This window comes from Cornus florida, unplaced genomic scaffold, assembly GCF_030987335.1.
Source record: "Cornus florida cultivar Cherokee Brave unplaced genomic scaffold, ASM3098733v1 CherokeeBrave_3.0.0_Hap2_Chr05, whole genome shotgun sequence".
In the NCBI taxonomy this organism is placed as follows: Eukaryota; Viridiplantae; Streptophyta; class Magnoliopsida; order Cornales; family Cornaceae; genus Cornus; species Cornus florida.
Window position 1 is genome coordinate 77,070,186 of NW_026775575.1, and position 19,356 is coordinate 77,089,541.

At 36.0% G+C, this 19,356-nt stretch overlaps 1 protein-coding gene across 1 annotated transcript; it reads left to right on the forward strand.

Moving 5' to 3' along the window:
* Positions 1-1,989: 1,989 nt before the first annotated feature.
* Positions 1,990-15,114, forward strand: LOC132306943 (E3 ubiquitin-protein ligase SP1). The gene is made up of 11 exons (XM_059804550.1): positions 1,990-2,572; positions 2,662-2,714; positions 3,265-3,389; positions 3,506-3,601; positions 3,800-3,937; positions 4,045-4,110; positions 8,488-8,600; positions 8,693-8,803; positions 13,953-13,996; positions 14,142-14,250; positions 14,608-15,114. The coding sequence occupies exons 1-11, from the start codon at positions 2,499-2,501 to the stop codon at positions 14,708-14,710; spliced, it is 1,032 nt and encodes a 343-aa protein (XP_059660533.1). The 5' UTR covers positions 1,990-2,498; the 3' UTR covers positions 14,711-15,114.
* The last annotated feature ends 4,242 nt before the right edge of the window (positions 15,115-19,356 follow it).

The following is a 19,356-nucleotide window of genomic DNA, read 5'->3' on the forward strand; positions in this document are numbered from 1 at the left end:
ATTGTCCTTGCCGAGCTAGGTGACTTACATTCACTCACTCTAAGCAATTCATCCATATCAAACGATTAGTTAATAAAGTCTAAACTCTATCATTTCAACGAGAAACCCATATACTTCTGCAACTCTCTCTCTCTCTCGGGCTCCAGCAACGGTGACGATGCTATGGCAACATTGAGTAGCAGTGGTGTTTGCATGATGGTGAAGCGATTTTGACGTCGACGAGATCTTGTTTGGCGACTAGCAGCGACGTGTGGTGACGCAATTCCAACGTAGACAAGGCGACGAGATCCTGGCGACACAGAACAGACATGGTGGTGAGAATCCTATGATGGCGACGATCAAGGAAGATTCTCCCATTCTCTTTTTTTTTTGCATTTTCTTGCTTTAGATCCTTATGCTAAATGCTCTCCACACATAAATTATACCTCTATGATCACATGTTTATCTCAATAAACCCACTTCAGCTTTCACCTCCCTAGAACCCCAATCATTACCCCCATTATAAACACAAGATTCGCATAACAAGTAACAATTGAATCCAAAATTGCCGAAACGGGCTTATCGCTTTCAATCATTCACTCAATAACTTAATTTGTATGCGTAAATAAATACAAATTGTAGAGTAAAATCGCAAGAATTAAGGGATACCCATTTAGAGATGAGACCAATCGAAGAAACCCACGAGGCATTTGGGGTCACACACCTGGTTTTGGTGAAGAACGTATCAAACCAAACTTGGGTTTAACTTGCTAGGCAGGTTTGTTGATTCTACGAGGAATTCCTAATTGTCGTACTTGAGAATTCCCCTACTGCGACTTCCTTCTCATTGGAGTTCTCTGAGCTAGTTGTGGAATGATTTCGCAAAAACATGCCTTGATCTTGAGAAAATGCATCCAACGAGATGACAGGAGAGGTTCATCGAGAGCTCGAGAAGACCACCTATGCGGGCAATCGGGATGATCGTTTTCATCAGATCAACGACCATGATCTCTTCAACACCAAAGCCATGATCACCTTGGCCAAGACGTTAAGATCATCGCTGCCAATTTGATCGTCGACGATGGTCGGTGGTGCTGGTCGTCGTCGTCAGTCAGTCGGATTTCGAGAGGGTTTGTCATGATCTAAAGGTTAGGGTGTAAAGAGATTCTGTCGGTTGAAAATAAGGCTAGGGTTACATAAGAGATGTGAGATCTGCAAAAATAAAGAGAGTGGTGATAAAGGAGTTGAAAGGTTAGAGAGAGAAACGATAGAGAGAGTTGTGGTGGTTGGGTTTTCTAAGATAGGCATTTTAGTCATTTTACGATTCTAATATTTTCTCATCACATATTAATTAAATATTGAAGGGCAATGTAGACATTTCGTTGCCAAAATTTGATATAAAACTAACAGGGGGTGTCATTGTTCAAAAAATACTTTGTTATATATGGTTGTAATTAAGACAAACTTCAGAGGGTGTCATTGTAATTAATCCTAAATAAAATAACTATTAAGAGAACAGCCAATAAACACAATACCTATTGTGAGGTGAGAGGCAAGGGACTAATCTCTTCTTTAACAACAATCATATTATTATATTTTTTTGTCATCATTATTGACCTAGTATTACTTTCTAAAATCTTAAAAAGCCATACGTAAAGTGGAGGAAAAAAAAAAAACACACTTTTTGCATTCTTGATAGAGAAACTTCTTTCGGGGTTCCTCATAATTTTTTCAAAAATCAATTAATTATTTTTTTATATCTTTTGTCAAATAATTATTATTCTTGGTATAGAAATAATTTGACCAATTGGTAATAAAAAATAAATAAATAATCAATGATAATTCTAATCTAATTCAAAGATACTTTTTGCAGCTAGACATCAAAAATATTTACAAAACCTTTGCCAAACAAAAAAAAAAAAAAAATAAAAAATAAAAAATGTGTTACATAAAAAAATGTGCTAAAACAACCATAGCTATGCAATATTAATAGTTATGTGATTTCATGATCTATTGAGAATATCATAGCCAACAATACATCTATATATACTAATGTGAAGGCATCACCTCTCACCGGAGTAGTTATCGTAATCAACCAACCATCACTTCTTCCTCGCTTGCTTCACCCTCTCCTCTACTCCTAGCATCAGATTCTATCTCCTCTATTTCTCTCTCTAGAATTCCTCTCATCTTCAACCTCCTCATACCCTCCTCCGATCCTTCCCTTCTCATAAAGATTGTCACTTCCACATTCGATTTCATATTCGCCCTCAGAAACCCTAACCTTCACATTCTTCTCTCACCATCTCAATTCATCGACAATAATTATTATTTTTTGGTTACAAACTTGAATTCTATCACTTTTTGAAAGCTGCAAAGTCGATACTTTGTTTACAGTAATTTCTTGTCCTTGAAAGGATTGAAATCTTTTGTTCTCTTTTTCCGCTGCGGATTTTGTATATGAAGTCTGTTGCCGAAGGATTGTGACTACAAATTAGGGTTTCTTTGAGTCGTTTAAAATGGTTCCTTGGGGCGGAATCAGCTGTTGTTTCAGTGCAGCGGCTCTCTATATTCTTGGCAGAAGTAGCGGGAGGTTAGTCTCATCTTCGTTTTTAATTTTTATTCTCTCATTTTTTCCCGACATATCATTTTCGTTGTTCTGAATATGATTTAATTATTTAGGGATGCAGAGGCTCTCAAATCTGTCACTCGAGTCAATCAATTGAAAGATTTAGGTAAGCTTATCGAAACTTTTATTTCTCTCAACGTTCTCTAGAGAGGGATTATCACATTGTTGTTCATACGTTTAGTTTGATTTTGTTGAGTGGATAAAAATTTTGTAGCAATAAACTAAACGTAAAATTTAATCAACAAATAGTAAAAAGGGGAAAAAATGGTAGGAGTTAACTAATTGAAAATAATTATGAATAAAACAGCTCCATTAGAATGGTTAGACAGTTTCTTGTAATCTCTAGTCTATCCCTATACTCATTCTGCTGATTAAAAACCTAAAGTTTGGAATTTCACCAACTTTGTAATTCTATTTTTCATCTGTAGCGATTATTATATGAGTTTCAGTAATCCTGATGACCATCTTTGATTTTGTTCCTGGACTTGGTCATTAGTGATCTACCACGGCTATTTAATACTCATTATAGTAGAATCGGTTAACGGCATATGTAAGACAACTAAAATGCTTTAGTTTTTCTTTCCCTTCAGTTAAAAACTGATACAAGCTCATATGTGTTACTCAAATGCTGATTTTTGTATTATGGTACCTTTCAGCTCAATTACTAGATAAGGCATGCAAAGTTTTACCTTTGGTTGTTACAATTTCTGGAAGAGTTGGTTCAGAGACTCCAATCAATTGCTATTATAGTGGTTTACGAGGTGTAATAGTGGAAGAAACGGTACATGGACTCCTTGTTATTTTTTTTTTTCTTTGCAAATATTATTAATTATTCAACTGTTTGTGTTTCAATTGGCTATTGGTTGTTTTGAACGTTCTTCTTTGTCTCTATTTTAGGCAGAGCAACACTTTCTGAAGCACAATGATGCTGGTTCGTGGATACAGGATTCTGCTTTAATGCTATCCATGTGTAAAGAGGTTCCTTGGTACCTGGTGAGAAATGATTACTCTGCCTCCTCCTCTCTTTCCCTCGGATTCGATCTGCAAAAATATTACTTCTGGCTTGTTTGTTCTCTCAAGTGAATATATTGCAGTAAAAAAAGATGTCTTAAACTCTAAAACTAAGTTTGCATTAGAGTTTAAGCTAGTATTTAAGGCCATTTCTTGTTACCTTTGGTTCTTATGCATCAGGATGATGATACTGGCCGTGTATTTGTAGTGGGAGCCCGAGGCGCCACAGGTTTGGTATTAACAGTTGGAAGTGAAGTGTTTGAAGAGTCAGGACGATCTCTTGTACGTGGAACATTAGACTATCTTCAAGGCCTGAAGGTCATTTTTCTTTTATAAATGTAAACTATCTCACACCTACACTATCTCACACACACTTATGCTTGGACCTTGGGTCAAATTTGCTTAATGGTGATTTTGTTTTGAAGATGCTTGGAGTCAAGAGAATTGAACGGGTGCTTCCAACTGGTACGCCTTTGACTGTTGTTGGCGAGGTATGCTATAAATAAACGCGTTTTACATTTACGTATACATTTTAAACATGATACTAACGACTCACTTATGTTTTATGATAGCAAAAAGGACCAACAATATCCACATATATATATATATATATATATTTTTTTTTTTGATAAGTAACAATATCTATAATTTGGATGGAATGTAAATGTATAATTAAATTAATTAGTATACATGTTGTTTCCTATTTTTTTTATAAAGGCAAAAATATGGTGTATGTCAATGAGCATTCTGATTGAAGTGCAGTTGAGAACTTGAGACTTGTATATCAGTACACGGAGGTGAATATCTTTCAGCGTTACCAGATATATCGTTATTGCGCTGGAATGAGCAGGCACTTGCAAACTTCTCAAAATTTCGTAGATCATATTATTCATGGTTTTATCGCGGTATTAAATTAATGAGTCACACTATGAAACTTTGGGAGAGAGTGATTGAACAACGCATAATACGAGAGAGACTGAAGTGTTGTAAAATTAATTTGGATTCATGCGGGGAAGGTCAAAGATGGAGGCTATTTATATATTAAGGAGACTAATGGAAAAATATAGAGAGAAGAAGAGAAATCTCCAATATTTTTATGGAGAAAGCCTATGATAGGATGCCTAGTGATCTAATATGGAAGGTTTTAAAAAAGAATGGGGTCCCAAAGGGATGCATAGACACAATGAAGGGCACAATAAAGCATTCTGATTGAGAATTCACTTGTTTTAGGGGAAACAAGTGAATACCCAGTCATTGTAGGCTTTCATCATGGTCAACATTATGTCCATACCTTTTTGCCTTGGTTATGGATGAGTTGACAAGACACATCCGAGATGAGATTCCATGGTGTATGTTATTAGGCGATGATATTGTTTTAGTCGACGAGACTAGAGGAGTTAGTGCCAAATTGGAGGTTTGGAGAGAAGCTGGAGAATATCAAGGGTTTAAGATAAGTAGAAATAAAACTGAATACATGGAGTGTAACTTTAGTAGATCTAGAAATACACAGGAGGATGTAGTGGGGATAATGAAGAATAAATTGGAGATGATGTTAACTATAGAATCAAGGCAGGATGGGTTAGATGGAGGATTGCATCTAGTATATATAGTGTGATAGGTGTATCCCTTTAAGATTGAAAGGGAAGTTTTATCGAACCGTTATTAGACCGCCCATACTTTATGGCACAGAATGTTGGGCAACTAGGAACAATTATATGCATAAAGTGAGTGTGGTGGAAATTTGACTGTTGAGATGAATTTGCAGTAAGACTAGAAAGGATGGAATTAGAAAGGACCACATTTGTTTTGTGGTTGAAGTAGCACAAATTGGAGATAAAATGAGAGAAAACTGGTTAAGATGGTTTGGACATGAGCAAAGAAGACCTTTAAATGCACCAATTAGAAAGAGTACATAGTCCACATCAATGGTACTACTAGGGGAAGAGGGAGGCCAAAGTTAATGCGGTTAGAGTTAGTAAAGAAGGATATGATAGCATGTGATTTGAAAGAGGTTGTGACGTTGGATAAAGTGGAATGGAAACATAGGATTCCTGTAGATGACCCTGTGTTACCTGGACTCGCCAGAACTGGCGAGGGTGTCCATGTCGACATGACACGGACACGGGATATGTGTCGGACCTTCAACTTTCCTGCCAGACACGGCTAACAACAGAAACATTCACATCTGGTTCAAAAATGGTGATTCACTGGTTTGTCTAAAAGGGTTTTGAAGGTAGGCGATGACTCATAACACGCGCTGTATGCCTCCATATTTGTGTGCTGATGGAGTGTGTATTTTACGCCAAAGTTTTTATAATTTTTAATTCTTTTGACCTGACACCTAACAAACGTTACCATTTAAACCGTCTATGTGGGTTACAGCCTAAACACAGCCGTCACTCACTAGCTCTTTAAAACTTCTTTTAAACTTTACTCTTACCATGTCGGTTACTATAGCACGTGTTCAGCAGTGAGCTTTTTTATTTGTTTATTATTATTTTTAATTAAAAGTGAAACATGTGGGTTACAGCTGTATATAAATTTAAATATTCCGTGGTATATATATATATATATATATATATATCGTACCATTACTATATATATATTTAGTATTTACTATTTATTTACAAAAGTTACCACTTAACACTTGGCAGTTGTACCATTGTAACATTTTTCTCTTTACCACTCACCACTTACCAGCTGTACTAAAACAAGACGTTATCTCTTGTATGCCTGTATGTGTGCTATGCCCTATATTTGTGAGTGATAATTATTTTTATTTTTGTGGTGTCCAAGCACCCGTGTCCAACTTTTGGACACTTATTATTCGTGTCCCCGTGTCCCTCAATTTGATAGATAGGGGGATCCGACTCCTAGACACGCACCCGTGTCCAGGCAACATAGAGCCGACCCCAAGTAGTTGGAAAAAAGGCTTCTTCTTGTTGTATATTATTTCTGATTTTAAGTTCAACATACCTAATTAACAGGACAAACATGTAGTTACTATTGAATATATATATATATATGCGCTAGTGCATACATGCAGCAGTTTTAGCATTTTTACAAAGTTTAATTAATTGCTATTTCATTTTTCTTCTCCAAATACTAAGGTTGAAACAATAAAAAATATTACAAATTTATCAATGTGCTGTATTTTGATTGGTTTGACAAATCTGACACATTAGAGCACAAGTCAAAGTAAAGGAGTGGATTTGGCCAAAAAAAATTAAATAAATAAATAACTTGCACCAATTCTTTTTTTCAAAATCTTAAAATTACTTCAATATGTAAACTTTTATGGGGCTTTAAATAAATTTGAATTTTATTATTATTATTATTGCCTCTCTTACCATTCTTTCAGAAACATATCATTTCTTGCTTGGAAAGGACAAAGGATGAGGGTGTTGGCAGAGTTTGAGGTGTTATTTTTTTAGAAAACACTGAAAAAGCGAGGCTTCTTAGTACATGAGTACCTACCAAGCCTATGACCTATGACCTTGAGGATGATATATACTATCTTAAATAGGTGATATAATCGATATTTTGGGACTTTAGCAATAACAGTGGGTTTACTTGGTTTTTCTTTTGCTCTTAGTTTTTGATTGGAGGTTGACAAAGTTAATAGACAAACTTGGCAGCAAGTCTTGGTTTCTCCAAAGAGTTGAACAGTGTTATTTGTATGGCCAGATGATATCAAGTTATGGTACGGTGTTACCAAATTAAGATACTAACATCAATACAGATCTTGTATTATTTTTTTGTGTATATACCGGTGATGCATGTTCAGACAGTTAGAAGATGTTTCTGTGTACGAGCTTTGCAATCATTTATCTTAACCATTAGTGATTGTTCCATCTAAGCACTAGTAGTGGTTATGATGAGCAGTCTAGAGCTGTAAATTTGTAATCCGTTGGGGTATCTTATTACCTAATTCATAATCTTGTAAGCCAATAGCTTATATTACATCTTCATCATTGTCATTTTCGTTCCTCATCTGTCCTAGATAATAGTACAATGCTGATGTACTGCCGCTCATGGACAAATTGAAAGAACTTTGCTTTTTGAATGGTCGAGGCACCCTTTAGATACAAATGTTCAAGCAGGCACTTCTAAACATTTGACACTTTTTGTTCTTTACCTTGTCATTCTGCGTATATCAAGTTTATTACATCACAATCATATATGTGGATATTACCATTTTTTAAGGTGAAAAAAGGGTGTAAAACTGTTCTTGGATATCAATTTGGTGTTACTCAAGTCATGCCTTGTATGCCTCAATTGCATAATGATTGCATTGGTGCCTCAACTATACAACTTGATTGTACCATATTAAGCTGAATCCGAATTAGTGAAGCCTTTTTAACTACTTGTGTCAGAGACCTTTAATCGTTAAGAACATTAATACCAAACAGTTACCGGCTCAAATTACCATGAATGCATTTTTATTTTTTTGTATTTATTTTCTCATGAAGTTATTATTATCGTAATTTTTCATTGCCTCAACTAAGAAAGATAAAGAAAAAAGTGCAGAGCAATCTGGAATGAGTATCTTGTCAAAGGCTGGGAATACACTTACTTGAACTGGAATTAAGAGCGTCTCTTTATACTGGCAGGATAAGTTTCCCAGACTCAGTCTAGTACCATGCCGAGTGTCAAGAGCCTTTCGAATGCTTAATATGTTGAAAAGTACATCATCTTTAATGTTCCCAAGTCTTTTGGTTATGCAAGAAGTTTGAATGTGAGAATGTGCGTTCAAGTATTAAAGTCTGCCACTTTGTGATGGACGGTTAACCTATCAGATATGCTCATCTGTTTTTGTATCTATTGTTATTACTGTCTCCTATATTTTTCTCTTCAATTTGTTTCAGGCTGTTAAAGATGACTTAGGAACAATTCGAATTCAACGACCTCACAAAGGGCCATTTTATGTATCTCACAGAAGTATTGACCAGCTCATTGCAAATCTTGGGAAATGGGCAAGGTTGTTTTACGAGTACAAAAACACTACGTATATACATGTACGGCTTGATGCTTTCTTCTTCTTTTTCATGTATTAATGAAGGTGTCTTGCAGGTGGTACAAGTATGCTTCAGCGGGGTTTACTGTATTTGGTGTTTATCTGATTGCTAAGCATGCATTCCAATATATCATGGAAAGAAGGCGTCACTGGGAACTGAGAAAGAGGTATGTTTAACTTGCTTTTATTATTGTTGTTTTGCCTATTGCAAGTGCAAATGGGAGAATCATTGTCTATTCACTAGAGAAAAATATGCTGTACTGATGTTGTCACTTCAAACAAGATAGTTCTTGGATTATGCCATAACCCTAGGCATAGAGATATCTTGTTTTAACTAGAGCTGATAAATCTTGTTCTACAATACTTCTTTCTGGCAATTCTATCGGAATCTTTACGACCATATGATGGCTATAATGATATATTACTTGTGCCTGGCATACTCCATCACCATGTTGACTGTTTTGGATCTGGTGGTTCAATCCACTGATTGATAATGGTGATGTTTGTTATTAAATTTTGTTTATTTTTATTTTTTTCTTTTTTCGCAGCCCCTGGTTGGGTACTACATATCTATTTTTCTCTATATATATTCCGTTGTATTAACTTGATGAGCTCTGGTCAAGTGCTCATCCAGCCCCTGCTGTGGCGTGGATTTCAGCCCCGGAATCAGCCCCCTCTAGAAATAGGGGAAAAGCTGCCCAAACCCTGTTGAATACGGGAGCCTTGTGCACTGGGTACAACCTTTTTGTTAACTTGATGAGAACTCGTGTTGTAGATTTCCTGAATTTGGACAAATAAAAAGTTAGATTTGTAGAACCTAATTACAGTGATCTGTCCAGACCCGAAACTGGTAGTTGTTTTTATGCAGTGAACCTGAGTTCTCTCCAAAACTAATTACCCCCTAGTGGCTTCATAAAAGAATGCAGCAGAGATTTTTGCAAAGTTTAGAATCTACAGTTGTTACTTGATGCTGAGAAATTATTGAAGTTACTTTACTAGAGAAGGAAGTGTTGCCCAAGTGCAATGGTAAAAGTTTGGACTGCAAGCTTGAGGGGGTGTGCATTTGCATACAGTCGCAGACCCTTTATGTAAAATAACACCAAATTGTGTTATGTCTCCAGTTCTCTCCTCCAACCATTTTGTGTAGGCGAGACCAGCATTTACCAATGACCTTACTCAGTTAGTATAGAATTGCTGAACTGACATGTGAGGAACCTTGTTGTCCTAATAGATTTTAGAACTATAATCCATCACATGTATCAATGTTGTTATCACGTAGGTTTTGCTTTGTTTTGAGCCTTGCTGGAGATCCAGATGCCAGACAGTCATGATGGATAATTGTGCCAAATTTATGGGTATTGAAGACATATTACCTTCATGTTTCCTTTTGTAATTTATCAAAAAAAAAATGTTTCCTTTTGTAGACGGAACTGCTTAGTTTGACTATATTATATCAACATCAAGTTTACGTGTGAAATTTTGAATTTTGAGAATTAATCTTATATCGGTGTTTTGACAATGATGCACAAAAACAAGAAAAAAACATATAAAAGGAAAGGGTCATATGAAGGCTGAATTCTGATATAATGAGTAGTTGCAACATTAATGGATCGGATAGGTTATCAAATTTCCAGAACTTATATAAAGTGACTGGTTGATGTTACCAATATGGCTGCAAATGAACCGAGCCGAGCCGAGCCGAGCTTTAGCTTGCTCGGGCTGGGTTCGCATAGGCAAGAGTTGTGTTCGGGCTCGGCTCAAGCTTGGGTGAGCTTGACCTAGCCGGGCTCGTCTCGTCAATTTTTTCATGAGCTCGGGCTCGGCTTAGCTCAGGCTCGTGTCTATATATATAAAGAATCAGAACAAAAATGGGTTCCAAGCTCGGTGTGTGTATACATATATATGTACATATATCAAATGAATCAACTAAAGACACGAAACAATGGCCACCAATCTCCTTCAAATTGAATTCTGCATTCACCAATCAGTCATCAATCTTCTCTAATTTCATCATCTACTCTGCAAGCTTGAAATCCATCACACTTTGATTCATCAAGTTATAAAGGTAGAGAGAGAAACACACAGAGAAAAAGAGATAAAGAGAGAAAAATTTGTGGAATTGAAGGACGGTGAAGTAGGACGCCGTTGTATAGATCTCGTGGTTGCAGAAGAATTTGTTGCGTCTGTGTTTTAGGTTTTCTATCTTATCCTTTAATATATACAGTACAATATTCAATGGTTGAGATGAAACTATATTTTGGGCCAGTGGATTACTTATTAAATGGATTTTAATATTTTGGGCGGATTACTTATTAAATGAATTTTATTTGTTGGATGGGTTTCTAAAATACTTATTGGGCCAATAAAAATATAGGGTAAAATCCAAAATACCCCCTTGAACTATTGGGGAATCAGCAACTAACCCCCTGAACTACTAAAATTGTAACTAACCCCTTGAACTATGCATATTTGTTGCAGATAGCCCCATCCGTCATTGTTCCGGTCGGATCTGTCACCATTCTGGTGGTCGTATCTTACCGTTAAAGTGATCATATGATAGTCTCGTGACATACACTATAATTTTAATGACCATAATACCCTCGTGGGTATGAAAAGACACTAATGCGCCTTATTGTAACTATTAAACCCAAAATCTTTTTAAATACGCCAAACACAACCTTGTATGTCTGTGTGTATATAGATATATATATATATAAATTACTGTTATCTTCTATTCAACCCTCTAGTCTCCAAGAGGCACCGACAAGTTCTTCATGACGGTGTGCTCGCTTTTGCAGCTCTCGCACAACTAAGCACGAACCAATCAATCATCTTCCCTAGCGTAGATCCTCTTCCCCAGCGAACAACGGTTGTTATCATATCTTCTTCGGCTTCTCGCCTTCTCCATCATCGACGTCATGGTTTGAATCCTCTTCCGAGCAAATGACGGCTGATCGCATCTTCTTCACCCTCTCCATCGCTGCCGATCTCTCCTTCATGGTGGTACGTAGAGGCTCCACCTTCTAGATTTTGAATTTTGCCGATGTGGTGGTGATCGGAAGCAAGCGCCAGAGTGGTTGTTCAATATCCTCGATGAGTGAAATTCTGCTAGCCTTGCTTTGAGAAACTGTTCTGCAATTCCCCATTGGTTTCTGAAATCACAGCTTTTGAAAAAAAAAAAAAAAAATCCAGTAAATTCCTTTCTTTAAAAAAACAGGATAAAATTTACCCTTATTTCAACATCACACATCTCTGTTTTTCCCCAATTTTTTGTTTATAAATGAAAGATATCTGAACTAGACTGATAATCCAAATGCTAATCTAGCCAAAATTATGGAATTTTCATTTCATTTACTGCTATTCCAAGAACCCATGGGACACCTACCATGGTCTTGGTCTTACACACACACACACACACACACACACACACACATACATATATATGTACAAAATACAAAGGAAAAGAAAAGGGAAAATGGGAACCATATACATATCTTGGATTATATAAAAATTGGAAATTTTCAGGCAGAAGAGAAGCCATTAATGGCTGCATGACCAAATTGACTTTTAGGTTCCAAAACCCACTTGACCAGCACCTTGTTGTCATCTCCAATTTCTTCTTGATCCCAGATGAGCCATTAATCCTACGAGCCAACAAACCAATCTCTTCCCCTCCACCACCATTTTTTCTTGAATTCTTGACCTTCTCTTGTACTCCTCTGCAACTAACATAGCATACCTCTCACTTTCTCTCTCTAAAACTGCTACTGGAATATTATTATTGTTGTTGTTGTTGTTGTTGTTGAAGATAAAGTTAGCTTTGTTGTCGCATTTTGATTGGGTTATGAAATTACCAAATGCCACATCGTCAAGTTAAGGATATAACTCTCAAAACTATGTAGTATTAAAAAAGGGTAATTTTGTCTTTTAACATTTCTGACCCAGTCATCTGCTGAAATGCAAGAAATCAATAGTTTAGGGGGTTTATTGTAACAAATATATAGTTTAGGGGGGTTTCTTGTCGTTCAAGGGGGTTTGTTGCAATATGCCAATAGTTCAGGGGGTTTATTGCACCCTAAAATATATAAATAAAATTGGTCTACTTGTATATATAAGTTAGGCTTCTAAATACTATACTTTTAATATAATATAATATATATATATATATATATACTCCTATTATTTTAATGAGTCTGTTCACGAGCCAACTTATCAAAAAAAAAAAAAAAAAAACGAGCTCACGAGCCGAGCTTAACATTGCTCAAGCTTGGCTCATTTACTAAACGAGCTTTAAAAATGATCTCGAGCTTGGCTCGTTTACTAAACGAATGAGCTCGAGCCGAGCTTTTAACGAGCTGAGCCCGAGCCATTCACGAACAACTCAGTTCATTTGCAGCTCTAGTTACTAACAATACCAGTAAATGGAACCTCTATCTATTCATGGAGGCAACTTGGCCAGAGAGGTAATTGGGTGATCTTTGGTTGAGTTCTCTTCTCCATAGATCTTGGGGCAACATCTGAATGGGTCGAATGACAGTTAATGATGATGAAGTATCCTACTAGTAAAAGATCGGTTATATTATGTAATTCATAGTATCTATTGGCGTAACAAGATTTACTCCTCATCATTGTACTATAACAAATGATATTGGTCTTACACCCATGGTTTTGGTCTTTCAAGATGGGTTTGACTTGCTGTTTTTGTTAGGGTGGTGGTCGCTGATTGCGCTATACATAAATCATAATGCATATTTTTATGAAGAGAAATACCTTTTAGGAAGTTTCTTGGGTTTTCTTATTGAAATACAACCTTGATACCGGATAATTCGTGAATAAGTCCAACTGATTCTTTTTCACTTTGTGCTTGTGGTGAACCATTGGTACTCTTTACTGCTTTAGTGGGTTCTCAGTTGAGTTGTGCTCTAGTGAGCTGCATACAATTGCATTGTATTAATGTTTTTATCTAAGCGTACACTATTGAAATACTGGAATGAACTTCATTCTGGAGTTATTTTGGTTTCGTTTGGTTTTAAGGACAAGTCGACCAAGTTCTTGGTTGTGCCAATGTGATTTTCTCCCACCAAATAATGAAATCTTTTATCCGAAAAATTACTTCATTTAATAGGTTTTCATTACAAGTTAATAATTCTAACTCTTCTAATTTAAGCACCTACTCACATAATGGATTCTGCTTTTTAGAAAAGTTGGCTGTCATCCACTTGATATTAATACAATCCTGCTGCATTTCATATGCTCTATTTCCTCCTCGTTTTCTGTGGGAGCAAACAGAGCCCTAATGTATGCTTGTCCATGCAGAGTTCTTGCAGCTGCATCTAAAAGAGCTGGGCAGGATAGTGAAGGTGACTTGCTCTGTTGTCTACCTTTAACTGTGTTTTTTTTTTCTTTTTTTCTTTTTTTCTTTTTTATCCTTTGCTTAAAAACAAAACTGTAGCAGTGAAAAGTTGTATTATATTTATTTATTTTTGATGTTTCTCTTTTTTCCAGGTTCAATTGGTAACGATGAAAATGGATCAGATGGTACTAAAAAAGACCGACTAATGCCAGATTTATGTGTGATATGCCTAGAGCAGGAGTACAATTCTGTTTTTGTCCCGTAAGCACTCCAAATATTTCTCTTGTTTTCTATGATCTTCTCTGCATGATACATTTTGTTTCTTGTACTGATCCCAATCACATAGACCCTACCGGAGTCCTTTTGTTTGCTAGGCCTATTTTTTGCTTGTCCCTCTTTCAAGGAGGGACATCGCTACTGCTGAATGGTACTGTTGTATGTGCATAAATTAACATATTATTTTTAGTATGAAATGTTTGGGTATCTTGCAGTTCAAAAATAAGATGATGAGATTATAGGGTAAAATACCTTTGTAGAAGAATTTATGTTTTGATATAGAGCTCTTTCACTTGTTCAGGATTTTAACTGAATCATTGGCTAACTGGCTATGATTTTCAGGTGTGGTCACATGTGCTGTTGTACAACATGCTCCGTGCAATTAACGAACTGTCCACTTTGTCGGCGAAGGATTGAGCAGGTGGTGAAGACTTTCCGGCATTGAAGCTGTCCTTTCAGATTTCATAGCCACTATATTAAGTGGGCTGGTGCATGTGGTTGGAATCCTTGCGTTTTCAAGTGCAAGAATCTGAAGGCCTGAATTCCTCTTCATTATGGTAATGGAACTTTGTTATGCGGTGTAAACTTCTTTCTATGCTATGTTCTACATCCATTGCCTCGCGAATTTAAAATTTCTTCTTTGACAATCTATCCCTATGTTGGGTAGAGTAATCTCCAAAGAGACTGCACTTTCCCTAGAAAACTGTTAGTTGTTACTAGGAGTTGAAGGGGATTAGTTTATTCATTAGCCTTTTCGAACTTTTCCTCTAGAATTTGTAAATGATTCCCAGCTTGACATATTTGTAAATTGAAGCAGTTTATAGCAATACTGGCACTTTGTTTCCTTTCTCTCTCAGTGGGTCGTACCTAGCTTGTTGAATTTATAGATTAATGTTTCTTTGGTACTATATGATAGTGTTACCTGTGTCGTAGTATGTAGCTGGTGTACTAAGATACAGGATTCATGAAAAACTCGAGTTTCCGTGGCCATTATTACAACATATCCATTGATTTGATTGATGGACCATGAAGAGATGATCAATTTTAAGATATAGTGGATCAAGTAACTTGTTCCTTGGAAGCATGATGTGAGCTCCAAAGCATTTTATATTAGGAGGTCGAAGGTTTGGAGCGATTCATCTGATGCATTTTGGAAATGCCAACCATGTGAGTTCAGTATGTGTTTTTCCAAGGTGATCATTTTAGGAGATATTAAATTTCAGTTATTTGTTGTTTATTGCTTTTATCATTTGATCTTAGGAGTTTCATACATCTTCGGAGTGTGTAGAAAAATGCCAACTCTATGAGCTTGTCCGTGTGCCCTCCAGGCGCATGCTCTCGTGTGTGGCTGTTAAACTAATGAAGAATTTCTTGGGGAACCAGAATACACCTTGTTAGGCAAATGAGAATGCTGGGGTGGGGGGTGATTTTGTAACGGCATTTGTTTAATACTTAAGTCTAATCTTTTACATCGTCTTTTCAATCTTCTTATTTGGAGGTACAATTTTGTTCAATTTTCATTGTTAAGAAAATATATTGTACTTGTATAACCAAACTCTGAAACTGCCAATACTGCTTCAAGTCCTCCACTGCCAACCCTTGATTATCTGAAGCCAATATTTCCCAAACTAGTCGAGTGTCAATAACCCAGTTCAGAATGAAGTTTCTAGGGTTGTGTGCAGTGCGAGGCCGGTTAGCTCAGCCGGAGGTGGTGGTAGAAAGAGTTTCTTGAAATTCGATAGCTTCAAATATAGTTTTCAATTATACCATTGCAGAGATTAAGACCAGAACCTATTAGATGGCAATAGGTAAGTCACACACACACAAATCCAATATTGTCCATTTGGAAGGAGGATATACCATTTGAACTAAGCTCTCAGTGGTAGATTCAGGTCTACGTGTATTTAAGTACACACTCACAGGACCTTCAAGAATTTATACCCGGATTTGATGAATAATGGTTCTTTTGTTTACGGAGTGAATCATATTCATAATTGTATGCGTGTTGTGATGGTTTACCATATATTCTTTTTTTTTTTTTTTTAGTATGGTTTACCATATATTCTTATAAATTGTCACGAAGTTTATGCGAAATAAATAGGTTCTTTTAATGGTCGTGTATAACATCATTAGCTCATTTTCTTCTTCTTTATTTGTTCATGGTATGATTGGATTTCTAGGGGGCATTGTTTGCTACAGTGGACGGTCGAGGTGGTACCATCATGTTTAGGACCATCCAGTGGGTGAGGAGGGTTCGGCTCCCCACTTCGGATGGTCACTTTTGGCTACTCTATTATTATTGTTGTTGACAAAGTATAGAAGAAATAAATCTACTTTTGAAATGCTATAACAAGTTGGGGTTGGAATCAATTATATTTATGAATCATCATTCCCTGCAATAGGAGGGTTAGATTTTCTCTGTTTGTTGCTTCATTGACGTAAAAAGGTATTGGCATAAAGAGATATTGATTAGAATATTCTGTGGACGCAAAACATCTCTTTTTTCTCCTTACACACTTGGAAGCTGGACCAACTGCATCATTTTTATTTTTTCCCGGAACAATTATTGGGAAAATTTCCTAGGGGTGGGGCCTAAGAGGAGTATTTGAATTCCCGACTTGGAGGGTGTGAAGTGAGAGTCTTTGCTATTCTTTTAAATTTAAAAAGATTGCATAATGTTGAATTACTATTTTATTTATATAAATTAAATTGTGGAGAATATGGATTTGTATAATATCAATCAATTACATAAGCAAAATAAAATAAAGTTGTTAATAATTTGAGTTGCAAAACTGTTCGCGCGTTTTTTTGGCTCACATGGCCAATGGAGTTTGTGGGCGTGTCAGAATATGTAAATACTATATAAAAAAAAAAAAAAAAAATTGATTCGAACACCAAACTATTTCTTTTTGGTAGCTGACTTTAAGCGATTGTGCAAGAGAGAGAATAGGAAGAACTCTCGGCTAGATTCTTTTCCTCCTTGGATGTAAGGACTTTTTTATATAGTGTTTAAAAGAAAAAAAAAAATGCAATATAAAGTAAAGAAATTTTAAATGAAGTGACTGAATTGAAATGAACTTTAAAGGAGGTGGTTGAATTGAAATTGCATGAAAAGTAAAGAGTGCAATGGGCAAGCCAAATGAGTGCAATGGAATAGGCTGGCCGAATTTAGGTGACTAAAATCTGATCAAAGATCGTCATTGAATTCGAACTTAAATTCCTTGAAATTTGCCATTTTGACAAAGGATATGAAAATTGATAGTCTAGTCATTTGAAGAATGTCTAGTCATTTGAAGAATTTGTGATTAATGTTTTGTGGGTGGTACTGGAAAGAATTACAACTCTTCTATTTATAGAATTCTTTCCTCAACTAAATCGCCTTGCTAAAATATCTCTTTCTTGATTCTCTCCTTTTTAGTTATTTGATGTTGACTAGGTCTCTTTTTTAAAATGAACTTCTCATTTCCAGCTATAATATACGGATTCTTTTCCCTGGTCTTTTTTGTGAATTAGTCAAAACCTATATTTCTTATTTGTCTCAAACTTCTTCACAAACGTGGCAGTCTTAGGGCCCGTTTGGGAAGTGTTGTGTGGTGTAGTGCAATGCTCTAGCCTAGAACAAAACAAGTGTTTTGTGATATACTGTTCTAAAATGAGAACAAAATATGTTTGGGACGAAAATTTGGAGTGAGAATTTTGGAATATAATTTTTTTTTATTTTTTATGATTAAAATAAATTATTTATAGAGCTTGATTAGTTTGCAAAACAAAGATTACATAGCTTGATTAGTTAATTTAGAAAAAAAAATTAAAACAAAACCCATACACACAGGTTAGCAATTGCAGAAAGAGAGAAGGGGCAAGCTTGAGAGTTGAGAGAGCGGTTGAAGCTTGCGAACGGCGAATAGCTGAAGCTTGTAGATTTTGTAGTTTGCACTTGGAGAGAGAGAGAGACTAGGGCAATTTGGAGGCTGAAATGATTTGCCCTAAAAATGAATTTGCAGAGTTGAGAACGAGAATAGAGATGGAGGCGTTTGGGAGGCTGAAATGATTTGCCCTAAAAAAAGATCAATGATTTGGGAGCCTGTTTAGCTACAGTAAATATTGGGTTAGAACAACATAGAACACCAAAATCTTGTTCCAGCTTTTGGGCCAAATAGCGGATTTGTTTTGAAAGTGTTCTGGTACTGTTGAGAACAAAACAATGCAGGCCAAACATGTTGTGGACTCAAAATGGGCTACTGTAGCGGGCCTAGAACACTTCAGAGCAAACACCAAACAGGCCTTACTCTTCAAATTTTATCGACAGTGCATGTAATCATTATATTGCTCTATGTGTTTCCTTTAATGACATGTAATAAAACCCCACATTATCAACGCTCGCTTCTCTTTTATTGGTCTACCTCATAGCTACCAAATTTTGGTGCCAACAAAAACACTAACGTCAATGACCTTTTAAGAAAGGTATCCTTTGAGGGTGCTCTAGGGTCTCTGTTGGTATGAGCAAATTGCCTCTTTCAGCCGTTGAAACTCGTTAAAATGACTCTGAATTCATTTAAAAATGGTGGCGCCTGACTAATGACCAAAATTTTGACAAGACACAGTTGGTATGGGAGGCTGAGGCATGCTAATAGAAAAGCTACACTATGGTGGCTGATGCTTATACATACATATATACATACATATATATATACATATATATATATATATATATAATTTTCTAGTCAATTTTATTAAGTATATACATAGAAATTGCATTGTTTTGACTTTTTATTTTTTTTAATGTAGTGGAAGTCAATGCCTTTTTATTACCATTGATCATGAATCACGCTGCCTTGTGAGAAGCTGTTTTCAAGTGACACTTTATGGGTTATAAGTCAACTTAAAAGTGACCCTCAATTTTATTTATTTATTTTTTAAAATTAATTTTCCTTTCAAAAGTGGTGAGCCATATTGCATGCATTAATATGTTAATCTTGAGTCTGACGGATGAATGGGGTCGGCTATATAAATTAAGCCTTCTTTATCTATTTTTAGAGTAATTAAAATTTCTCTTCTTACTAGCGCATCTAACAAGTCTCAGATGTATAT

What these genes read in the sequence shown, in the direction of transcription:
- LOC132306943 (XM_059804550.1), top strand. Translation starts at nt 2,499, where the DNA reads ATGGTTCCTTGGGGCGGAATCAGCTGTTGTTTCAGTGCAGCGGCTCTC. An exon ending in AGCTGGGCAGGATAGTGAAG is followed by an intron (nt 13,997 to 14,141) that starts GTGACTTGCTCT and finishes TCTTTTTTCCAG; the next exon opens with GTTCAATTGGTAACGATGAA. An exon ending in TACAATTCTGTTTTTGTCCC is followed by an intron (nt 14,251 to 14,607) that starts GTAAGCACTCCA and finishes TATGATTTTCAG; the next exon opens with GTGTGGTCACATGTGCTGTT.